Here is a 24715-nt window from a genome sequence, read left to right as displayed (position 1 = left end):
TTCAGATTATCTAATCATACAAATAAGATATAACCTTACTGGTCCCGTTACATTATCAAACAGAAACAAGGTTCAGTAGATACAACGGGTTGTAAATCTACCTGCGTTCCACATCCAATATATGGAAACTAAGGCGGGCATGTGGCCCTCAGGGAAATGTCCGGAGGCCTAGGACCTAAGCAGCCGTTCAACGTCCTACCGTTCCAAGCCAGGCTATTCCCACAGCCACCTCGGCCAAAAGGCATGCCCCAACCTCATCTCCAGGGCCATTTTGCTCTATGCGGCTTCCGGTAGAACCACCCTGCTGCTGAGGGCAACGACAGGCCCAACCCAGGACCAGAAGGCCTCCTCCCCCCGCCCCCCAACGGGCTACCAGTGAGTTGAAGTGTGACCAACTCCCTGTGCCCGGTTGAAGTAGCCAGACGAAATGTGCCATTGGAGTGTCCTGCACAGGGACAATGGTGCATTGTGCCAAACTCGCCGCCAACTAAGTTGAGAGCGGCTCCAAACCCGCACAACATGTCCGGACGGCGCAACCCGGGGGGGTGGGGGGGGAAGGGGTTGAGGAGGGAATCAACTGAATATGGTGGAGCGTAAATGTTGGTTTTAGCGACGCTCCGCCATGCAGGGTCCAAACTATTCGCCCAAACAATGACTAGCTCACCTAACTAAAATGGACCCCGCTGCTCCTCTGCTCGTCCTGCTGTGGACTCGAAGTCCCATTCCCCTGAGTGTCCAAATGGCATGCAACCCTCTTGGGGTGACCCCTCCGGACGGCCTGACAGACGCAAAAAAGGACCCAAGATGGGGGGAGGGGCATAAATAAAAGGCCCCCCTTCCCCAGCGCGCCAAAATGACGCGCCTATGCAGCGGGACTCCACCCTGAGTCCCGCAAAAAAGCGGGGGTGAGGAAGTTCCCAAATAGCACTAATAGGTCTTCCCTTTTAGGGTGGCCCCCTGTGTGGGCCGCGGGCAGCCGCACATGCTGTAGAAGACCCACTCGCTGCACATACAGCGACTTTCCTAGCAGCCATTAGAGATACCAAGCTCACCTTGGAACCACAAATTGCGTTGGTGGTTAACGAGATGGGCACTCTCCTCGCAGACCACCAGAAGCTGCCAAAAAGGGTTGGAGAAACAGAAATTAAGCTAGAGGAGACACATCAAGCGACAATGGACCCCCCCGAAGGGCTACGCAACCATAGGATTGGTAGCGCTCATAGACCGCCATGAATTGCAGAAGGGAGCTATAGAAGACATAACATCCACATCATAGGAGTTCCAGAGGGTGGGAGGAGCAGAGTGTTGAACTTTTCATTGAAAGTAGGTTGAAGGAAACAGTTCTGCAGGGAAAACCCTCCTATTTTTACTTGGTGGGACGAGTGCACAGGATCCTGGTGAGACTCTCGGCCCCGGGAAGGCCGCCTGCCCAATTATAGCAAAATTGGTGAACTACAGACACCAGGACACTATCCTACGGGAAACATCCTTTATCACGCGACCATTACAATGCGTAATGGTTACATTGTGGTTGTAACAACACAATTCGTTATGTCAACTTGCACTGGACTAGACTAAGGAATAGTGTGAATTACTATTCCAATACCTTCCCTACTGTACATAGACTGGAGTTGAAATAGTAATTCACACTATTCCTAAGTCCAGCGCCCTCCAATGCACGTCGATGTAACGCCTTGCGTTGTCAAAACCGTGATGTAAAATACTGCGTTGTGATGGTATGCGTGGTATGATCATATATTCCTATCCTACAGATTGCCCGGATTCACAGTCCCTGGACCCTAGAGGGGCAAAACGTTAACATTTACCCAGACTACACTTCCCTGGTCCAACACCAATGAGGAGACTTTATACCCATTGAGAAAATACTGCGCCACCATGAACTCAAATATGCCTTAATCTTCCCGGCAAAACTTGGAGTGGAGTACAAATAAAGACACATTTTTTTCTTATCCGCACAGTAGGCAAGGCAAGGGCTGGAATCCTGTGTGCTTTGGACTGGTCGGGCAGGGCACTTGGCGAAAGAGTCGGATTGGCAGTAGTGAAAGAGCAGGAGACGGAGAGATGCGGGTGGCAGATCTTCCCCAACAAAGGCACAAATGAAGGCAGAGGAGGCCCAAGCAGTGACTGCCATTAAAAACTGTATTGATGTCCTTGACAATAATAGATGGAGGACCCTCGCTCTGTGGGATGGGTGGGGGGGTGCAGATTCTGCGGGTTCCGGGATGGAAACGGAGTGAGCAGCTTCCAGTGATCACCCCGATGTCTTTGGATCATATTGTTTGAACCTAATGGAAACTCATGTATCGAAACTGTGAGCAAACATTATGTGAGGTTGGTGAGAGAGATGGGGTCCATTAGCCAAGCACTCATGCCAAGGGCCTGATAGAGCTTTGCATGACTATACCAGGCCTACACTGAACTGGACGGAGCCAGCATCTGTTACAGGGTGCATCTGTCACTCCCGATATTAAGCCTGTAGAGGTAACTCCCTCGCATGAATAATGCATTGTACTTTTAGTTTTTATGTTGCCTAGGTTGAGGGATCACATATACCGTGAATTTGGTGTGTGGCCATGTTCTAGATCATGACACAGTTAAGTAGGGAGGGGGGTGTTTTGGGGATGTTTTTTGATTGTTATGCAGGAATCGGAGCTACACCATGCCACATGCAGCAGCTGTAGTACTCACCCTGTCGACATAGGACTGGAGCATGAAACCATCTTAAATGGTGTTGACTTAAATTCAGGGCTTGACCTTGGTCTCATGGAATGTAAATGGTCTAGGCAATAGGGTGAAAGGAGGCCTAGTGACTAAAGCCTACACTAAATATAAGACAGGCATGATATTCCTCCAGGAAGCTCACTTGATGAACGGTCAATTCAACTGACTCACTAAAGAGAGATATAGGGTGGCCTCCAATGCACAATATACATCAAGTTCAAGAGGGGTGGTTAGCCTCCTTAATAAATGTCTGCCCTTCCTTCCACATCCTCCACACTTGGTCAGATGTGGCGGGCTCGTGTACGGCTGTGCAGCGTGAATGGGAGGGGGAGACGGTGATTCTTCTGAATGTCTATGTTCCACCAGTTCTCCAAACTCAGATACTACAGACATTGAGACAGTTGCTGGCAGGGTTTCCAACGCCATTTCACAATTATAGGAGGAGACTTCAATCTAGTTGCAATACATATTTTGACAGAATGACTGAGAAGCAGGAGGGGGAGGTCACGATCGATCTACTAGAGGTTTTTGTGCAGCCCTTTGGACTAACTGATATTTGGAGGGCTCTTCAGGGACAGGAGCGGGCCCTTTCCTTTTATTCACATTTCCATTATATGTCCTCTAGACTAGATTATATCTTGACACCTAGAGACATCATAGGTAGATTCTCCAGTGCCAAGTATCTGGCTGTCTCGGACCACGCCCTTTATAGGTCATCATAATCACTGGGAGGAATGGTGAGTCCCGGAGCTGGAGGGTGGAGATCTGGAGGCTGGTCTGTAAGCTGGTGGTGAAGGCACTTGAAAAGGCTGCAGAGTTATATTTTCGAGAAGATAAGGGCTCAGTGAAGAGTGCCAGTTTAGTATGAGAGGCATACAAGGCCACACTTAGAGGGGAGTGCTTACAGCAACAAGAGCAGGATATAGGGGACCTCGACAATCAGTGCGTCTTCCACCCTGGTTCAGAGGTTAGAAAATAAACCCACAGAATACAGGGAAGTGGCACGCCATGAAGTAAAAACGTCCCTATTGGCTAAGCAAAAACGTATTTATGAAGCTGGAGACAAAGCTGGCAAATTGCTGGCCTGGATAGACCTGGATAGGCAGCAGCGAGAGGGTACTCTTGCACGTTAGGTAGCTGCAGGTGGAACCAGGAAATTTGATAAGGGATAGTAGACAGAGCGTGGAAGCACTTGCGGTGTATATGGAAGCTTTTTATTCACACAGGGCCGGGGGCTTGATGGAGGGGGTATCGGGATTTGTAAAGGAGTGCCCGGTTAGGACCCTTTAACAGAGGAAAGGGCAGGAAGCAAACATCTCAGAGATGGAAATAGCAGAAGCATTGACCCAAATGCAGGCTGGGAAGGCCCCAGGTCCCAGCAGAATGCTCGCAGAGTTCTTCTGTAAAACGGCAGGCAGGGTGATTAACCCAATGCTCCAGATGTTTCAAGATTCTCTCTGGCAAAAGCTCTTTTCCAGAAAAATTGCAAAAGGCCACCATTGTGCTTGTACCCAAGGACGGGATGTCAGCGCAGCTCTGTGACTCATGTAGGCCAATTTCGCTGCTCAATGTGGATACCACAATTCTGGCCAAAGTTCCAGTTAATAGGCTCCACACTGTAGTGACTGATGTGGTCCATTCTGTCAAGACAGGTTTTATGCCTGGCGTTCAACCAGGCTTAACTTGTGGCACCTTAATAATGTTATAGCGCAAGCAAGCGATAGGGGTGACCCCCTGGGCAGTATTGTCCCTGGATGCCAATAAGGCATTTAATTCAGTTGAATGGCCTTATCTGTTTCTGCTCCTTTAAAGAATAGGATTCGGACCCTGCTACATTAACTGGATTAAATTATTATATAAGAACCCCTGTGACAGAATAAAAATTAATGGATACATGTCTGGGAGCTTCCCTATTGGGAGGGGAACAAGACAGGATGCCATCTTTCCCCGATGCTCTTCACCCTCGCAGTGGAACCATTGGCAAACCTCATGAGGATGGATGACAGAATTTGGGGATGGGTGGCACCCTCAGGATGGGAAGAACACCTATAATTATATGTGAATTACATCCTGCTTTATTTGACTTGCATGGATCTATATATTCGGAGAGATCTCAGGCTTCGCCATTAATTGGGAGAAATCACTCCTGTTTCCTATGGGGGATGGAGACATATAAGCCTGTTGCCCTTACCAGTACGGATGGAACGGCATAATTTTAAGTACCTGGGAATTAAGGTGACCAACTGGCATCGGTGCAAATTCAGGACAGTGAGTGTAAAAATTCAGGACAAAGGGTCAAAATTCAGGACACAAATTCAGGACAAAAGGTCAAAATTCAGGACAAAAAAATTGGGACAAAAAGTAAGTTTTACAGACACATCAGAGGAGGTCGCGCAATAGAAAATAATTCAGATGAGGATGAACTCCAGAATGGCATCATCAGCCCATGGATTCCGACTGAGGGAGAGAAAAGCTGTGTGAACTAGTGTGAATTTCTGTCTGGACGAGCACTGACTATGCCAGCGGAGAGATATAAAAGAGGACATATGAGGAAAAGGCCAGAGAGTGCTGCGAGACCATAGCAGCCTTTCAGGGTGAGTGCCACCCAAAATCAGCGGCAATGTACTGCAAGGGGCTAGGATGTGTGTACCTCTTATGACCCTTCAACAAAAAGGACATATCGCCCCTCACCACAGAGGGCATATCATTACATATGAGATTGGATTCCACTGTATGTAATATACATGAACTCTCTGCCCAAGGGGGACACCCAGGTGCCATCTCACAAAGCCTAGTCTAAACCAAATTAAGAGCAATCTGTCTCGGTTTATCCACCCACTCAAGAAACGGCTCCAAGGATGGTGAGGTTTGTAACATAACATACTCCCTAATAGTAGTTTTTGAGATTTCGGGTTCCTCCCTTTGGCAGTGCAAAGTGCGTTACATTTTTTTTAGCCCAGACTATATCTGATTTAGTCATGGCGGTTGGATTAGAGAAGAGGGCCGGCCTTCCAAGATTCGTCTGTTCTAGCTTGATATATTTAAGTCAGGGAATCTTCAATCCTTTTTAATATACCAATCTATGTACTGATCTTTTTTTTTTTGGCAGTGGCTCCCTCCATCTTAGGACCAAGCTTTCGCTTAGCCATCCAACAATGCTAGTGGGCAGAAAACAAGATAAGCTAGGGTGCTTTTAATAGACAATGACATCTGATTAAAGTCGCAGGTCACGCTAATTACAGGCTTGTAGTCCGAAATTACAGTTCCCCTAGCAGCAAAACCAGGGGCGATGGCCCAGCGCAGCCTCTTCCAGGCACAAACAGGCCCACTTTTGGCCCAGTCTTTGCCTGGGAGTATCCTGCGCAGCGGGTGAAAGATCCGTTGTTTATGCGCCCGACTGGTGCAAATTTCAGGACCCTGCTTTCTGGCCTCAAGTGTGCTGGTGCGGGCTGAAGCTTCCAGTCCTGCCCCCACAAAATCTGGCGTGTCAGCCACTTCAGCAACTACAGCAAAGAGCAACAAAGAAAGCACATGAGAACGCAACAAAAACAAATGTGAGGTCTAAGTAGAAGGCCAGAACTTGATGTACAAAATTGCTCCTCAGGTTGTAGGAAAAAAATCTAATACTTCTGCTTTCAGGTGGCACTATTACGAGATGACCAAAATTAAATGGTAATGTGGTACATAAATGAAAATTTACACCTTCATGTCAAAGGGTGGCAATGCCAGATGCAGGAATCAGAGGAGATACAAAAAAGCTGGTAAAAAATACTGCAGAAGAAAGTTTACGTTTCTAAACAAATTGTTGAAGTTCCTAATCAAACAAAGGAAAACATCAGAATATCCAAGAAATAATGTATGCTGAAGTGACACAAAACTGTGCTCACTCAAACTTTTATGGTGCTATTGAACACTTTTGCATAATGTGCCATAAAGTAGGATAAAAAACTTGGAGGACTATATGCTCTTTGCCAAACTTCTAAGTGGCTATCCAACGCTTGCCACCCAGCAGTTGAAAATAAATTAAACAGCACCTAGTATTGAGGTGTTCGATCTTGGTGCCCTTTTCTTTCTCAAAGTTTGCAGCATACTTCTCTGTGTGTCCCGAAATCCCCTTCCACAGCTTGCTTTGCCCTAATCCAGTGGTTCCCAAACTTTTTCGACCCATGGCTCCCTTGACCTATTGGCTGTTAGCTACGGCTCCCCATTATGTCACTTTTCTTGACGTGTGGGGGAATGTAAGCCTGGCCTCAGGTGTACTTCGTTTTTCTTCCTAAAAATAATTGGGATGATGCTTTTATAATCACAGATGTAATCCTATCTTATTCACTGCAGAGCCCCATGGTGTGTCAATGACTTATTGGAGGGATACCGGGTTCTTAGATAAGGGAACTGTGAAGGAATGCTTCATGCTAGGCTCCACCCCTAACAATACCTAATTCTAAAAGGTATATGCATGGGTGCTACATGTTATGGCTGCTGATAAACTGTTTTGTGTGCCAGATGCTGAAATCATGGAAGGAGGTATATGCCAAAGTTTGAGTGAATTTATCGATTCTGCCTTTCTATAGGAGTGGTTTTTTCACTCCTCCCAAGCCCCTCTCGTGGCTTATCCTGTCACTGTGGCCTGTCACTGTGCAATACACTCAGAAAACCCACCCATGCACAGGCACTGTCACTTTCATCCCATTAGATCCCAATACAACAGCTAAGGAAATAGCTTACAGCCAATGCGTTTTAACGTGCTACTTATTTACCATGATATATAGGAAGGACAGCCACAAAAAACATAAATGCCAAATACCTTTAAATGCCCTGTGTAGCATTTATTGTGTCACCGTACTGGTGCCGTAATCAAGCACTTCCTTTATCAGCAACAAATACTCGCCTAACCTCTTCTACTTTTAAACTCCAGGCCTTGAAGCCTTCAATGGCAGCATCTTGCATCATACCCTGTATATCACTGCATGCAAATCCCTGCCAATCCTTAGCAACAAAACAGATGCACAACCTGAGCATATGCAGCCAATTTAAACATTTATTTTAATGTTAAAGGCCAGAAGTAAAATAACAGAACCACCATTCTTTCCAGCACTTCTGATTATGGTGGGACACTGTTTAACCCAACAATCAGACTGTTTTACATGTCCCCCAGCCAAAAAGATCCCCCTGTTCAATAAAAGCCCAACAGAGACAATACCTTCCCGGGATTTTATCTAAACCTCCCTCTTATCTCTTTCCATATATTGGCATGTACGTACTTGAATTTTATAGTCAGATTAACCAGCGGTTCCACCTGCTATTCAGTGGAAAAGAAATAGAAGATTAAAAAAGGCAGACATTTCCTAAGAACATAGGGGTTTCAGCAGACTCCAAAACCTGCACGCCCCTGCCCCCCACAGCACACCTCGGCACGAGGATTGGAAAATTGTTTATTATTTGCCACGTATGGTATACCTGGCTCAAAAGACAGCCTGTGGCATTACGTCAATCCTACCTTCGTGCGTTTTAAATAGCTCTGGCAGTCAGAGAGAGGATAAACATAATGCAAACCTCAGTGAGGAGTGTAGTGAACGTGGACTTGGCGCTGGTTATGCACATCACGCTTGAAGATGGTTTGGTAACGCTTCCTAGTTCAGCAAGTGTCTATAGTGAAGTCGAAGCTGCCTGCGCTTTGTTCACAGTCATTGCCTTTTTGAGCGAAACATTTTCCTCAGCTAAGCTTTTATTTTTTGCATCGAGCTCCATGCAGTGGTTCACGAACTGTGTGCTTGGTGCGCGGCGCCCCAGGCTACTTTCTATCAGCAATTAGCGCCTCTCAAGCGGTCTTTACATTTGCCACCTATCCATTTACACACATTTGCATTTCTTTGGGGAAGCAGACACCCTGGTCTTATTTCTTTTCACCGTCTGCCCCTCCCTCCGGAATGCAGCAGAGGAGGCTCCCTTGCACGTCAGCTGGGGAATCTGAATTGTGCAAATCAACTTTTGTTATTTATCCGAGTAGCTAAAATTACGGACAAATGCCGTCCGTTAAGACCTTCATCACGGACAACGGACAAAAGCCCTAATTTACGGACTGTCCGTGAAATTTACGGACGGTTGGTCACCCTACTGGGAATATGAATAACTAGAGATGCAGATTCTCATGCTCGAGCTAATCTTGAACCGCAGCTGCAAAGATTAGAAAGGGACGTCACACTGGAGTGGCCTGCCCTTGTCGTTGATGGGCAAAGCAGCCATGTTCAATTGTATGTTTTGCAGAATTGCTCATATAAATTACCAAGACACTACTCCTACGCATAGATAACTTACTGAGCACGCTGCTTTGCGCCGGGGACAACCTCGTATTGCCCTTCGGGACCTTGCAACGAGCTAAGTATGACGGAGGTACTGCATTACCAAACTTGTGGGAATACTATGAAGCAGCACAGGTTGCGGTAGTAAATTACTGGGTATATTCGGAAAGAGATTATTCAGTTATGTGGGTGGACAGATGGGGGATGAGAGATCATTCCTACATGCATGTGCTATATGGCGACCACGTACATGAACGAGCATGCCCGGCCACGATTATGGTATGGCACACATGGAACGGCCTCTTGAGATAGATGAATTGGGACAAGAAGCTCACACTAGCCACTCCCCTCTGGGAGAGCACACGATTAAAATGGGTGGAGAACATAGCACAGAAATGGGTTTGTAAGACTGCACCATCCTTCCGAAATTGGGATGAGGGTATGACACGTTGCAAAATCGTTGAAAAGGAGGTCTTTAGAGACAGAGGTTGTGAGGAGAAATACGAGAAGATTTGGAGGGCCTGGGATGCAGGGCTCATAGAGGATTAGCAGGATTAATACCTGTTTATTCGATGGAAGCAATGCACACGGGGAGGGAAAGGGGGACGGATGGAACAACGATACACCATAGGAATGGAGTAAGCAATGGAACACACTTCCTATTGAGCTCCGTATGGAACCGTCTGAGGTGAGGTACCGTCAGAAATTAAAGACTCACCTATTTCCCAAGTAGTAGGTCCGATGTCCGGTTGGCCCCCACTTCTGCCTCCAGCCTGACAGTTGTTAAAGCGCTTTTATTGTCTGTATCTGCAGCGCGGGGACACACTGATTTAAGTGTAACCAGGCACTTTATAAACTCTGTTCAGTTCAGTTCATAAGCTTTATTCGATCATACATGACAATCATAAAAGCACACAAAATTTAAAATCACATTAAAAGATTACAGGGTAGGGAATTAAATATATTACCACGATTAGAACCTCTCCATAAAAGCAGTAGCATGAACTGATGCAATTAATTTATACAAGGATAAGAAAACAATATTAAAATTCCATACTTTTTCTAAGGGACACAGATTTTAGAATAAATGTCGCAGTAAAAAAACAGATATCCAAGGTATCAAGCGCAAATAGTAATCTCATAGCATTAGCAGTTGTAGACACAGAGTATTTCTTAAAAACAGGTTTGAGACAACACAGACGGAGATGCACATACAAAGGACAGATTAGCAAAAAGTGCAATGTGCTCTGTCTGGTGGTACCATCACACGGACAAGGTGTTGAGCTATGGGTTTTCATCCGTGGGAAGGCCACCAGGTTATGGACAATGCCTAGTCTCAACATGGTGAGAACAAACTGATGTGATTGTTTGGAAATTGCTTTTAAATACATAGGCATGCCATAACCGACCTCCTTGTTAGTAGAGTAAAAAACATGGGTTGAGAAAAGGCTACATTGGGCACTGCGCCTCTTGGATTTGTTCCCCAGAAATTCACTCTTGACCTCCTGTTTGGGAATATTGATGGCACAAAGAGGGTCACTGTGGACGTCTAGATCGAAAATGTCCTTATAGGACGTTAATACGTATTTTAGCCAGGGAATCTGACGGGCTTTGTCCAGGCGTAGGCAGTCTTGGATTATTCGCCTGGTAAATCCAGTTTCGTCCTTTGTCCATATTGACCTCCATACCATGGGCGGTCTCAATCCTGTTAGGTCTGTCAAGTATTCCAGAACCACCTCTTTATGAATCAGTTCGGTGGACGCCGAGGGGGGGAGGCAGAGAAGCCTCTTAAGGAACAAATTCTCCGCTACCTGCAGATCCCCTTGATTGCAGTGGCCCCACACTCCTGATCCATAAAGGGCCATAGAAACGCATCTGTGCCGATAAACATTCAGCATATCTGGTATGCGACGGCTTCCCAGTTTTGATGCAAAACGGAACACTCCTTAGGATCCTTTACCCATCTTGGCCCTAACATTCAGTAACTCCGGTGCCCTTGACCCATTACCACTAAAAGTTATGCCGAGATAACAAAATTTATCCACGACCTCTATTCGGTGTTCCCTGAACCGGAATGATTTGAGTAGGTTCACCTTTTTCCCACAGGTCATGATAAAAGTTTTTGAATTGTTAATCTTTAATTTCCTCCCCTGAATAAAATCATAAAAATGGTTCATGAGTTTTTGGAGGCCTATTGGGGTTCTTGAAAGGAGGACAGTATCGTCTGCATAGAGCAGTACCGGAACTGGTTGGCCCTCAACTTGGGGAGCATCAGCTGGGACCCTCTTCAGTTCGGACTCCATGGAGTTAATAAAAAGTGAAAAAAGTAACGGGGCCAATACACATCCTTGTCTGATGCCGGATTTAACCCTGATCTTCTTGGGGCATTCCCCCGCTAACCCAAAGCGAATCTGTGCTGACAGCTTATTATAAAGTCTGGCAAGGAAATAAATTATTGCTGCCGTGGCCCCCATTTCAAGTAGTGTGGACCACAAAAGGGTATGATCCACCAAATCAAAAGCGCTTGAAAGGTCAGCAAAACAAAGAAATAATGAGCCCTGTTTAGCCTTGGTGTATTTCCTTATAATGAGATCCAGGTTGATGCACTGCTCAATTGTTCCTAGTCCCTTCCGGAAGCCAAATTGAGAGTCCGCAAGGATATTATTGGCTTCCGCCTACTCCTCCAGGCGCATCAATAGGACCCTACTCATAATTTTTAAAGAGGAATCCAGAAGAGAGATAGGGCGGTAGTTCTTGGCCTCTCCTCTATCCCCCTTCTTGTAAATCGGGATGATTGTAGATTCACTCCAGGTAGATGGGATACTGTCGCTAGCCGAGGCATTAAAAACCTGGGTCAGAAGGGGGCTCCAGAGAGCCAGATCGGTTTTATACAAATCGACCGGGACCCCGTCCGGTCCTGGGGCCTTCCCCCCCTTACTCATGTGGATAGCATAATCTACTTCTTGGAGCGAAATCCCTAGGGGTACTTTAAATTCTATAGGATCTGCACTAGAACTATCCTGGACCTCCCTGGCTGAATCAAAAATACCTGCAAAATGTTGGACCCAACTATCCTCACTAACCTGGGCTGTTAAAACCGGAAATTCCTCCTTTAGGAGGAATGGGCTGTTAACCGTACTCCAGAATAGCTTACTATCACGCAGCTCTGAGGCTTTGGTCAGATTGTCCCAGGCTTGTTCCCTAGGCTCCTGTTTCCTACGTGTCAGCTGGTGTTTATAAGTTGCCCTAAGGAGTGTAATGGCATCCTTATCTCGCGGATGTCTCGACAGGGCCTTCTTTAGTTCTTGTAGCGAGTTCGTGCAGGCACTGTCGAAACCAGCCTTGAGATGCCCTCTTGGAAGTGCCCTTAGTAATAGTAAGCAACCTTTTTATTAAATCGCATAGTTCCTCAAAATCAGCGATAATACACCCGGGGGTTGCATCGTAGTCAAGGCAACGGAGTAGCACTTCAGACCCTGCGCCCACAATTTTCCGCAAAAGTTTAGCTGAGTTATCCCCACACCATTTGATCCGGATACCATTTTGCCTACAGGGGATGATCTCGTCGATAATCGTGCGTTTATGACAGGGCATGGTCCCCCATATGGAGGTCGACATAGTGATGGCGTTGTGATCACTAATACCGAAATCAACTACTGTAGGGACCGAACAGAGTGGGACAATGGATACAGATAGCAACAGGTGATCGATGACAGAGGCCATGTTCCTTCCAACAAAGGTTGGTGCAATATTACCCTCTTTATCCATGGCAAGTTGATGAATTAGCAAATCTAGATTTAACATAAGGGTATTAAGAGAATCACCGTAAGGGGAGTGAATAAAATGAGCTCGGTTCTCCCTGTTATCTCCATCAAACCCACATACACTGGTAAATGAGTAGGGGCAAGTACGGATGTTAAAATCCCCTCCCCAAATGATATTAAATAGCTTACGGGTATCGCTACAGATTTCCTTTACAGCTGTCTCAAGCTCCTCTACAACACGGGTACTCTTCGAATCAAACATGTTGTTGTAGTGGTTAATTAACAGTGTATCACAACCCCCACTTTGTTCCAACCTTAAAATCTGTGAGTGAAATCCTACAGTAGAATGGGATTTCACACGTGCAGGAAAATTCACAGACAGTAAAATTACGAGCCCACCCTTTGCCCTACCCACACTAGACTCTAGTGCAGGGTTGTTGTAGGACACAAAGCCGTCAAAGTGAATATCTGTCACAGACCAAGTCTCCTGGAAACAGAGGATGTCGAACTGGGAAAGGGATTCCCTCCATCCCAGAGACGACACCCTCTGTCGCCAACCCGCAATGTTCCAGCTTACTAGTTTAAAACCCAAGAAACATGGGGCTGGTTTCGCAATCCCAAGGGTACTAGGGGGCAGTGAAGGTAATAGCAAATCCACTGTAGTATCCAAGGAGGCTAGTGGGTGATCAATGTCTGCGAAGTCTACGGCCAGGGGTAACTCCAAGGTTTGAATCGGGGTAAAAGAGGGAGACATCGTAAGGGGTACACCTGCTGACAAACACTTTGCAGGAGTTTCTACATTAGTTTCCACCTCGCCAACCACAGCAGCCAATAAACCATTACCGGTGTCAGGCAGGGAAAGGATTGGATCGGGAGCTGGGGGTAGTCAATCGACTCCATCCAGGCCATCTAGACAACTGAACCGGTTGAAATCACAGAAGGGGGCGTACGGGGCCGTCATGGCCGATCTTACATCATATCTACTATGTTTACCCCTCCGCTCAACCCTAGTCCAGTCATCTCTGCCTCTACCGTAATACATAGGGTTAGGGGGGAAAAAAAGACACTGGGAGCGTTTGAATGGTGGAATCAGAGGATCTATTATAACCCGCACAAATGTGTGAAACCGTTCTGGGATATCTGAAACTAACCGTTATACAGTCCCCGTTTATGGTCTTTACAGTTTTGCCCAGCCAGGGCACCCTTCTGACCATGATAATTTCGATGTGGAGGTGGGCCGGGAGAGGTCTATTCCAATTAAGCCATCTAACAACTCTACTCTTTAGTGAGTTGAAAGTTTCGGTTTCACCGGCTTCCAGCGTAGGGGCTCCTGCTAAGACAACCGTAAAACGATTAGCTTCAGGTGGAAGATCAGGTAAACGTGGTCTACGGGCACTTTGATCTTTGGTGGGGGGTCCTATTTGGTCAGCAACAGCTAACCCATTTACCCTAGCAATAGAATTGGTATTAGCATTAATTGGCTGTGACCCAAGTGTTTGCTGCAGGGGTATGGTATTATTATTAACCTGAGTGGTTACCTGGGGGCCTATTAAAGGGAGGATAGGATTTAAAACCTCTTTTGCTAAAGGAGGGCCAGGGATAGTAAGGGTAGGTAGAGGGGTACTCCAATTGCTAGGCTTATGGGAATTAGCCAGTATGTTAGCTGTAACTTTCTCTATATTTGTTAATCGGAGTTCTATCTGCTCCAATTTTGCCTCTATGGGAAGTAAAACAGATTTAAGTAGAGCACCCAGGCTATCGATTGATATCTCTTTGTTAAGCAGGGCTTGGGTTGGAGTGGTAGAGGAGGGGGTGGTATCATGTTTAAGCTTTGCTAATTTTGATTTTCTACCAGATTTATTGTTATACGTCCTCTTACGTTTGGTGGTAGCCCCTTCTTTAACCCCCTTAATCAAAGTATTATTTATAGTGTCATCAGATACAGAAGAGACAGATACATTATTAACAAAGACAAGATCACTTTCTGGGGGTATTTCGTTGACCAGTATATCCTGAACCTGTGTTGCCTGTATGTCCACCTAGGGTGTTAGAGCTTGGCCAACTACGTCGATAACATCGGTATCGGTAGGTCTTTCCGGGGTTTTAGCATTAGCTATTGAACCAAGGGAGGATCTCTTGAATGCCAGTAGTTCCTTAGATAAGCGTTTATCAAGGGCATTCATTTCAGAGTCAATAAGTGAATTAGCTCTAGTGAGAAACTTTTCCATACCTCCAACTGTGGAACCTCCGGTTAACGAGGTCTTGCTCCTCATTTCTCGCCCGGCCATTGCAGCCAGATGGAGGGGGGTTTGAACAAAATCAAGAGGGAGAGCCCGGCCCGGTCACCACCGATCACGAACGGGCACAAACGGGCACAAACGGGCACAAACGGGCACAAACGGGCCCGCCCTTGGCCCGGGCTTCGACCCGCGCGCGTCCCGCGTGCGCGGTCGTCGAAGCTCCAATATAGGTGGGGGGAGGGAGAGGGCGGGAAGAGTCGCAGGTGCGCCAGGTGGTTGGAGCGCTGAGCCTGCTGGGACTCGCAGTCCCGCGCCCTCGGGACAGCCTGGAACAGTTCTCCCAATGCTGTGTCAGTCGAAATCCTTTCTCGCTCCCAGGACGTTGCTCCTCAATCACTCAGGGAAATAAGTAGCCTGCAAACGGCTGCGAGCGGCACTCAAAAATGCCTCGCTCACTCTACAACTCCTTTTCAGACAAACAACTGGGTCGTAGCAGTACAAAGCAATGCAGAGAGAGTCAAATGCCGTAGCCGCCGAAGATGAGAACAGCCCCAGGTAAATAGCAGCAGCTCACCGCAATCAGATAGTACTTTCAGCGCCTCCCAGCAAACACCACGTGGTGGTATTCTTGATACTGGAGCCAAGTGCCAAGTGCCAAATGCCAGACCGATAAACCTCGACAGAGCTCCGTACTGCAGGAGCTAGACCGTAAAGATGCAGAAACTTGCAGAAGCTGTAACCGCCAGGACCGGAGAGATCACCGGTGAGCAGCAGCAGTATAAACTCTGTTATTATTATTATTAGGAACGCCCTAGACATGATCTGCAAAAATAGACTCCAGCAGTTAAGACTCATTAGAGGGGAGGGAAAAAGATGCGGTGGGTGGGGTGTACTTGAACTGTAGTGATTGTATAGAAGATTGTGGTGCATACACACTCCTGATTTGTTATGTATAAAAATAATTAAAATTGATTTTGTAAAAATAATAGAGATCTCACTACTAATGAAATCATTTGAATGGTGCAAATTTAATATGAATATGTGAATCTATGTTCATGTTGGATATATATTTTGAGATGTTGAATGTTTGTGACCCATAGTTTGTGCACACTACTTATTTTAAAAAGATGTTTTGGAAACGTAATGTGCAGCCATAGAATGCTGCAGAAATGTACCTCATATATACATTTGGTCCCACTAAAATGAGGTGTTTTTGAAATATATTTGAAAAATATAAAGTGAGAAAATAATCACTAAAATATTAAGAAAATGAAATTACTTGATCCTATAAAAAAAGGAATTTCACATGCAGGCAGGAAACTCCTTGAAGCAAGATAAATATGAAGGAGTCTGTGTGAGTTTAACAAATCAATAAACGTCAATCATCGTATTTTGTGTGGTTCAAGAGATTTCAGCAGGGAATTTCCACTGTCATATCATTCCAGTTAAAGCTTAAGCATGAGATCTTTTTTCGCATTCATCATATAGATATTTTGGTACAACCTTAATTCCCAACAAAAGTGGTAGAGACATGCAAATTCAGGGGTTAATGGAGGTAGAGAAGATACGCTAGAAAGAAACAGGACACTATGGGTGAATGTGAGTGTATTATTAGTGGGCTAAAAATGCCAATAGAATACAGTTGATCACATTCTGAAAATGTTGTTTCAACTTATATAACAAAGTTTACCAAAGACGATTATCACGTTTTCAAAATGTATGGTGAAAACTTTCTTTCAAGGGTAAATTGTTGTGCACAAGCAATTAAATAAGATTTTGAGGAAATAGGTAACATTCTGTTATAGGCAAAACATTAAAGGCCCTGTTGTTCTGCACAGAACAGAGAAAATGAAATTACCTTACCATTTTGCTTCTCCTTTGTTGTACAGGCGACCATGCAGAAGAGGACAGCAGCTTTCTGAACTTGTTCCACCTGGTGAATGCACAGGCTAATTTCCACAAGGAGATCCTGTACCTGACCATGAAAGGTCCTCCTGTCTAATTGCTAAGATCAGTCCTCGTAAGTGACACCAGTTGTGCTGACTTTCAAGAGAAGATGGTGATGGCATTTCATAAACTGGAAGCAGTACAATACCCTCTCTATCCTGCAGTTGTACTATCCAACCATATTTGTTCCAAAAATTTCCAGAGACAATTGATTGGCTCACAAATATGCAGAGTGCCAGACATGTTTTCATTCTGCCCTTATAATGGCAGATTTATTGGACTTTTTTTATTGAGCCCACTGTTTTGTTTATAAAGCTATGAATCTACAGAAAGGTATATAAATACACATAAAAGATTTTACTCAGTGTTTAACATATATTCTGACAACTCAGATATTGCCTGGACGTGCTATGTTTGCATCTGATTTCATGCAGTTAAGAGAAGCAAGATCTTGGCTGTTCAAGCCTGCTAAACCCATCCTGTACATGGAATGATTCTTTAAACCCTTCAACTGTAAAATCTAATTTGTTGCCGCATGTAATATAAAAGACATAGGTGCGCACGTATACATACAAATATATAATGCTTATATAATGCTTTAATATACAAAATTACATATGCAGGCCTCCATCGCAAACGTTCAAATACTTTTGACCTATTGAAGTCATAAAAAACTTGACATGATCGCCTAAAAACTAGGCGCGGTCATTATATTCAAGTAGTAGGTGGCACTGACTTTTAAGCAACGTTCTGTCAATTTGATTTTACCATAAATGTAGCCACATGAGCAAAGTGCTGCAAAAATGTGTGATTACCGATGGATTATTGACCTCACGGCATGATGAGCAACTTGAACATATCTTTACCTTCACCTTAATTATGCTGTTGATAAGTTGGGTCTCCAAACGTAGAACAACGCCGCAGAAAGGTATAGCCTTCTTTATGTCTCATTGCTTGGAGTTCCAAGTTTAATACAGTGGTTAAGTGAATGCTCAGTACTAGTAGAGTAACTGAACTTTAGATTTTTAAGTTCAAGTTCCACTTTTCAGCAACTTGACACACTGATGGAATTGGCTAAATTGGAAATATCGGCTAGCTTAATATATTGCATCGTTTTCTATGACAAAGTGTGCATGCAGTGAGGCTTTGAGACCCTACCAGCCCTTTGACACAATTTGATTTTAGGAATTACATTTTGGGGTAATGGGTAATGGTTTAGTTGTATATTATCGAATGCTATTTTTTCGGCCTTATTAAGTTTGTTTTTTCTGTGCTGCTGCTGCATAAGACAAGTGCCAGAATGGTTGGGATTATAGTTACATCCCCAGACTGAATTTACAACCATCTTAGCTTATTGCGAAGCAGGACCAGTTCTTATAAATAATATATCAATGAGACTAAACACAGTGGAACAATGTGAACATGTAGGAATTTTCCTACTCAGGAAAACTGGTGTACTGCCTCTGTCAACAATCTCTGTTTAGGTGCAAGCTTGACTGTATGCAAGGGCAGTCTGACATTAGACTGATGCCTTATGCAAAAGCTAAATATGGAGTTGTCCTTGCACAAGCCCTGTCGACAATATTGTCTTGAACTTGCTGTTGTTAACCCCTTTGTATAGCTCAGAGCTCTAGAAGTCACTAATTGTCAAAAAGCAGCTTACTCGAAGTCTCCCACATTCCTTACCTAATAGAGTCCCAATAGTTACTTTAGGAAAGGTAACCTGCTTGCTTTTCAAGCACTTTATGACTTTGCATTTTTAAATGTCATTGATGTCCTCTACCTGCTACATGCATCCAAGATATCAAGTAACAGTTTCAGCCAACCATGACTGTGGTTAGAGCAATACAAAGAAGAAGTCCTTCAATATTTCTACCAGCTTGAAATCAGTAAAACCCCCAGAGACATCATCAGTGGGAATAAGGAAGGATAAATTGCTATTCTGCCTGTTGAAGAACAATTTAGAAATAATCCAAATGATTCTCCAAGAGAGGAAATATGGCATCAACAGAAGCCTACCAGAAAAAGGGAAGCCTCTAAAAGAGCTATCCTCAACCAGGGAATACGATCTCAGCAGGATCACCAAAGGTGAAGAAATATACAATAATTTTTTCCAAAACTATGAGTAAAAAGGAAAACCAGAGCATGAGAACTATAAGAGTGGATACTAGATCCTGGCAGTCTAAATCCAATAAAGGCAAGTCGATAAAACCGTACCACTTCAGAAATTAACTGGCATTTGGGTCAAAGAAAACAGAGCACTTCCTAGAGCCTGCCACTCCCAGAATACTCAAATGGGAGGGACAAGTCTAGAGATCACCTTGCTCCCAAAAATGATTGCACAGTAGGTGTGACACCTGACTACTGAAGGTTATAGCAGTTATTGAAACCTATTCATGATAAAATGAAGTATGAATCGGGTCCAAAATTAGTAGGTTACAGCCGATGAGAAGCGCCTATAACACACATGTTTGAACATGAAAATAACTAGTAAAGGGAAACTGAATAGTATGAAACCAACGAGCAACCAAATGGAATGCTAACGTTTCAGCCCACCTTGGGCAGCACAAGTGTTTAGAATGAAAAAGGCACACAAATTAAGAGATTACCTGACTTCCCTTTAATCCTACATCTGGAATCTGGAATGAAACTATACTTGAATGCACTTGAACCCATCTAGATGAGAATAGAAGAGAGAGCGAAACCAATGATCCATCCATCTAGAAGAACAAAAAGGTGCATGTGCAGAGCATGCAACATAGCTGTACAAAAACAAATCCAAACATTATAAGAACAGGAATGCCCGAAACTGAAAGCCCATAACCCGAGTACAAAGGGACAGGAAATATGATAATTCAAAAAGACCAGTGAGGTGTCCGTAAGAAGGTCCCTTCTAAATAACTCTGAATGTCTAGCATATTTAATGGCAACAAGGATGTATCGAGGTCGTTGTACATGTCTTATTGGTATAGGCCCCACACTACTAATAGATGAAGAAACAGCATATCTGGCAAACCATTGTCATCTATATCATGAAGCTGCCGACAGAACCTTCGAAGCCAAGCCAGAAACCCTTTTGACAATGTACAACACAAACTGAGTACAACTAGTAACTATAATGAGTACCAGCCTAAATGTAATGGTCATTCACGATTGAAATAGTGTAACGGTGGTGCCCTGGTACTGATGTGTGTGTCTGGAAAGGCAAGCATGATGTTTTTTTTCCATGGCACGACTCACCTACAGCGATAGGACTATAAAGAGAAAATTGGACAGGCTGAAAATAGTAAATTTACTTTAAAAGTGTGATCAGCAGCTGAAGTGTCGTTGTTTCTTCCTTTGTAAATGACCCAACGTTTGCCTTGGTAAAACAGCCTTGTAACTTTAGCAAACGGGTATTAAAAGACTGTGTAAAACAAAACCAACAGACATCGATGTGGTCATCGTGAAATCTTCATTAATTACAAGAATGGTATGATTCAGTATGTACTGAAACACAGTGTATGCATTTCTCATCAAAGATACTGACGGTAAAGATAAATAGAGCTGCCCTGTTTTATATTTATTGTATAAATCTAAAAAGATCAGCTTCTATAGTATAAAGGTATTTACGATAATTAAAGTTGTGTAGCCAGGATGCAATGTTTACAAATTGAAATAAAAATGTTACAAATCGCAAATGGCTAGCAAATGTCACATGACGTTATTTTTTCACAGTTGTGATACAAAAGTACTTACATTAAATGCATACATGCTTGTCTTAGCGTTTACATGCTTACTGTTCATCTGCAACATCGCCCTTACAATGAAAAGCTGACATTCAGTGTTAGCTCACCTTTAGGAGAGGTGCTGGCCATGCGTACCCAACCCTACTCTGATGCCTCCCACTTACATCTTTTATTCAGCTTTGTTTTTGTCTTTATGCTTCTCTGGCTTGCAGTATTCAGATGCGTAATCCTTTTGAAGATATAACAGTGACGAATAACTACAGCTGCACATAGACCTGCTGTCTGTGCAACTGGTTAAAATGCCAGCATCATGTTTCCAGAATAGAGTGTAGCTCCTGCACAATATTATTCCTATTATTTCTAATATGTTCATAGCTGACCCATTACTAGAAATCCAGTCGTCACAGAAATTATTTGAATCGGTAGCAATTATTTGGCAAGTCTCGGCGAGTCTTTCACCTTTCACACATCACTAAGTAATGATTATTTATTGAATAGAATTGAATGAATTGAAATTTTAGCCCCTAAAAGGGTCCAAGAGGAGAAATCTAAATGAAAATTCGTAAAGGGCTGTGTTGTCTGGTGATTCCTTGTATCTTACAAAGAAAAGGGAGTTACCCCAATGCAGAGCAAAGGGACGGGGTAAATACAATACTACTACAAAAAACACAATTATTATTATGCGTTCTTATATAGCGCTCGATTACCCGTAGGCATCTCGGCGCTTGCCTTGGGAACCCGTCCTGGCTTTTCCCTGTGAGATACCCGTACTGGGCATCCCCAAGGTGAAAGCCAGGCATCCCGCCGCAGGGGGGCCGTAGTGGAGATTAAGCAGGCTGATGCCCAGAGCTGCAGAGTGTGAACCCGTGATTCGAGTAGGCACCGAAACGAGAATTATCAAGTCCGTGGATATTTTGGGCTCAAGACCCTGCCGCGTCGGGAATTGAACCCTGGTCCCAGGTCTGACCTCTGCTTCAGGGTCTACCTCCTCTAACCAGTGAGCCACACTTCTCCAATGTCACTATTATTTAAATACCACCAAGAGAAATCTCTCACCATGGACCAATTGTCTATGTCAATGGTCTATTAGTTATCAACAGTATTATAGCCTGGTCTGTGAATGAGAACAGGTTGGACAATAACTTAAAAAATATCACAAAAGAATTTATTCACAATAGGTATATCTTAAAAATATATAATTTTTAGCTATTTCTAGCCTTTTTGGACATTATAGCATTCCTCCTGTTCAAGGTTACAATCTATAAAGATTTGACACATAAATCAATTAAAACATTCATTAAAAAACATTTGTTAGAAAACCGTTGACGCAGCGTTTCAGTGACTTCTTGATGTTGGCACCTTCTTCAGGACTAAAAACGTTTTTATTTTAAAAAAATCTGCATAATGAAAGAATACTTGATTTTAGATAGCATGTTTGTTATTCGCTAATTTTTACAGTACAATTATCATTAACAGCTCACCCTTATTTCTATAAATAATCTTCTGGTTCAGACACTTCATGGGCTATTCAACAATATTTACCTTTTTACTAACATCACCTTATTTTTTTGACTGACATCGCATTTATTTGGCACTTGGTCCCTAATATCCCATTAGTGGAAACTGTGGCTTATATCTTGATTCACAGTTCCAATCCATCATCATAATATGTTATTACATTTACTCTGTTTATCACATTCTATTATTTACAAGATTATCTCATGTGTTTGTTTACGTTTTGCCAATTACTTTTATATAGGTTCACTGGCTAGGTTGTTGGGTAGGTTCTCTTGATATTAACCCACAATTATTACAAATCTATTAATGAATTATGCAATACCTTATTCATATTGATGTTCAGATGTCATCATCTGTGGGGATCTGTATCCACCCAGAAGTCACAGGTATACTAGCCTGTTGGTAATCAAACATTGGGTTCCCTATTATTTCAAATTCCCCTAATTTTCACTTCACTTATCTTTTGTGATTAATTAAAGATTCTTTCATACCTTTTTTGATAACGGCTGATACAAAGTGGTTTTTGTCAGTTAGAACCACTGTGGGATCTCAATGATTGAGGTAGTCCTAGGGTATAGTTAAAAAAGCATTTACAATGCAATGGTCTCGGCATTGTTAAAGTTAGAGCTATTGGCATTGCTCATGACATTATTTTTATTTATGTTTTTGTTTTTAAAACTTATAAATAAATGGCATTGTCATTTACAATGCCAATAGCTTAATCGCTTGCAAATGCGAGACCTATTGCATTTGCACCCACACACAGAGCCACCGACACAAAGCCACCCACACATACATACAGAGCCACCCACACAGAGCCACCCACACAGAGCCATTCACATAGAGCCACCCACACACACACAGCCACCCACACAGAGCCACCTACACACACACACAGCCACACTCACACAGACAGAGCCACCCACACATAGAGCCACCTACAAAACAAGCTACCCACACATACACACAGACAGAGCAACACATACAAACACACAGACAGAGCCACACACACACAGACAGAGCCACACACAGACAGAGCCACACACACAGACAGCCAGAGCCACACACACAGACAGACAGAGCCACACACACAGACAGAGCCACACACACAGACAGACAGAGCCACACACACAGACAGAGCCACACACACAGACAGACAGAGCCACACAGACAGACAGAGCCACACACACAGACAGAGCCACACACACAGACAGACAGAGCCACACACACAGATAGAGCCAAACACGCACAGACAGACAGAGCCAAACACACACAGAGCCACACGTGCACAGAGCCCAACACACACAGAGCCCAACACACACACAGAGCCCAACACACACACAGAGCCCAGCACACACACACAGAGCCTAACACACACAGAGCCCAACACACACACACACACACACACACACACAGAGCCCAACAAACAGAGCCACACACACAGAGCCACAGACACACACACATACTGCCCAACACACACACACACACACACAGAGCCCAACACACACACCCAGAGCCCAACACACACACACACACAGCCCAACACACACACAGCCCAACACACACACACACACAACCCAACACACACAGACACAGAGCCAACACACACACACACAGAGCCCAACACACACACACCCAGAGCCCAACACATACACACACACACAGAGCCCAACACACACACACACACAGCCCAACACACACACACACAGAGCCCAACACACACACACACACACAGAGCCCAACACACACACACACACAGACACACATACACACACACAGAGCCACACACACACAGAGCCATACACAGAGCCCCACAGACACACACACACACAGACACACACACAGACACAGAGCCCAACACACACACACACAGAGCCCAACACACACACACAGAGCCCAACACACACACAGAGACACACACACACACAGAGCCACACACACAGAGCCCCCCCCACACACACACACAGACATACACACACAGAGCCCAACACACACACAGAGCCCAACACACACACAAAGCCCAACACACACACACAGAGCCCAACACACACACACAGCCCAACACACACACAGCCCAACACTCACACAGAGCCACACACACACAGAGCCCCACACACACAGAGCCACACGCACACAGTGACACACGCACACACACACAGAGCCCAACACACACACAGAGCCCAACACACACACACACAGAGCCCAGCACACACACAGAGCCCAACACACACACAGAGCCCAACACACACACACACACACAGAGCCCAACACACACACACACACAGCCCAACACACACACACACACACAGCCCAACACACACACACACACACACACACAGCCACACACACTGACACACAGAGCCACACACACACACACACACAGAGCCACACACACAGAGAGCTCTCTGCCCAGTAACAGCCCAGAGAACAGAGGCAAGCAAAAAACGATGACAAGCTTGGAACAGAGGCAAGCAAAA

At 44.5% G+C, this 24715-nt stretch overlaps 1 protein-coding gene across 2 annotated transcripts in view; it reads left to right on the top strand.

Annotated features, from left to right (window-relative positions):
• The window catches only part of FBXO47 (F-box protein 47), a 1641665-nt gene extending 1620999 nt beyond the window's left edge, over positions 1-20666 (top strand). For both annotated transcript variants that reach the window (XM_078645633.1, XM_078645631.1), the window contains one exon: positions 16935-20666. In XM_078645633.1, the coding sequence (XP_078501759.1) occupies positions 16935-17047 (113 nt within the window). In that variant the 3' untranslated portion in view covers positions 17048-20666. The remainder of the gene's footprint in view (positions 1-16934) is intronic.
• Positions 20667-24715: the final 4049 nt, after the last annotated feature.

Source organism: Lissotriton helveticus, chromosome 5_1 (assembly GCF_964261635.1).
Source record: "Lissotriton helveticus chromosome 5_1, aLisHel1.1, whole genome shotgun sequence".
NCBI classification, from domain to species: domain Eukaryota; kingdom Metazoa; phylum Chordata; class Amphibia; order Caudata; family Salamandridae; genus Lissotriton; species Lissotriton helveticus.
This window is presented reverse-complemented; position numbering and strand designations above follow the sequence as displayed.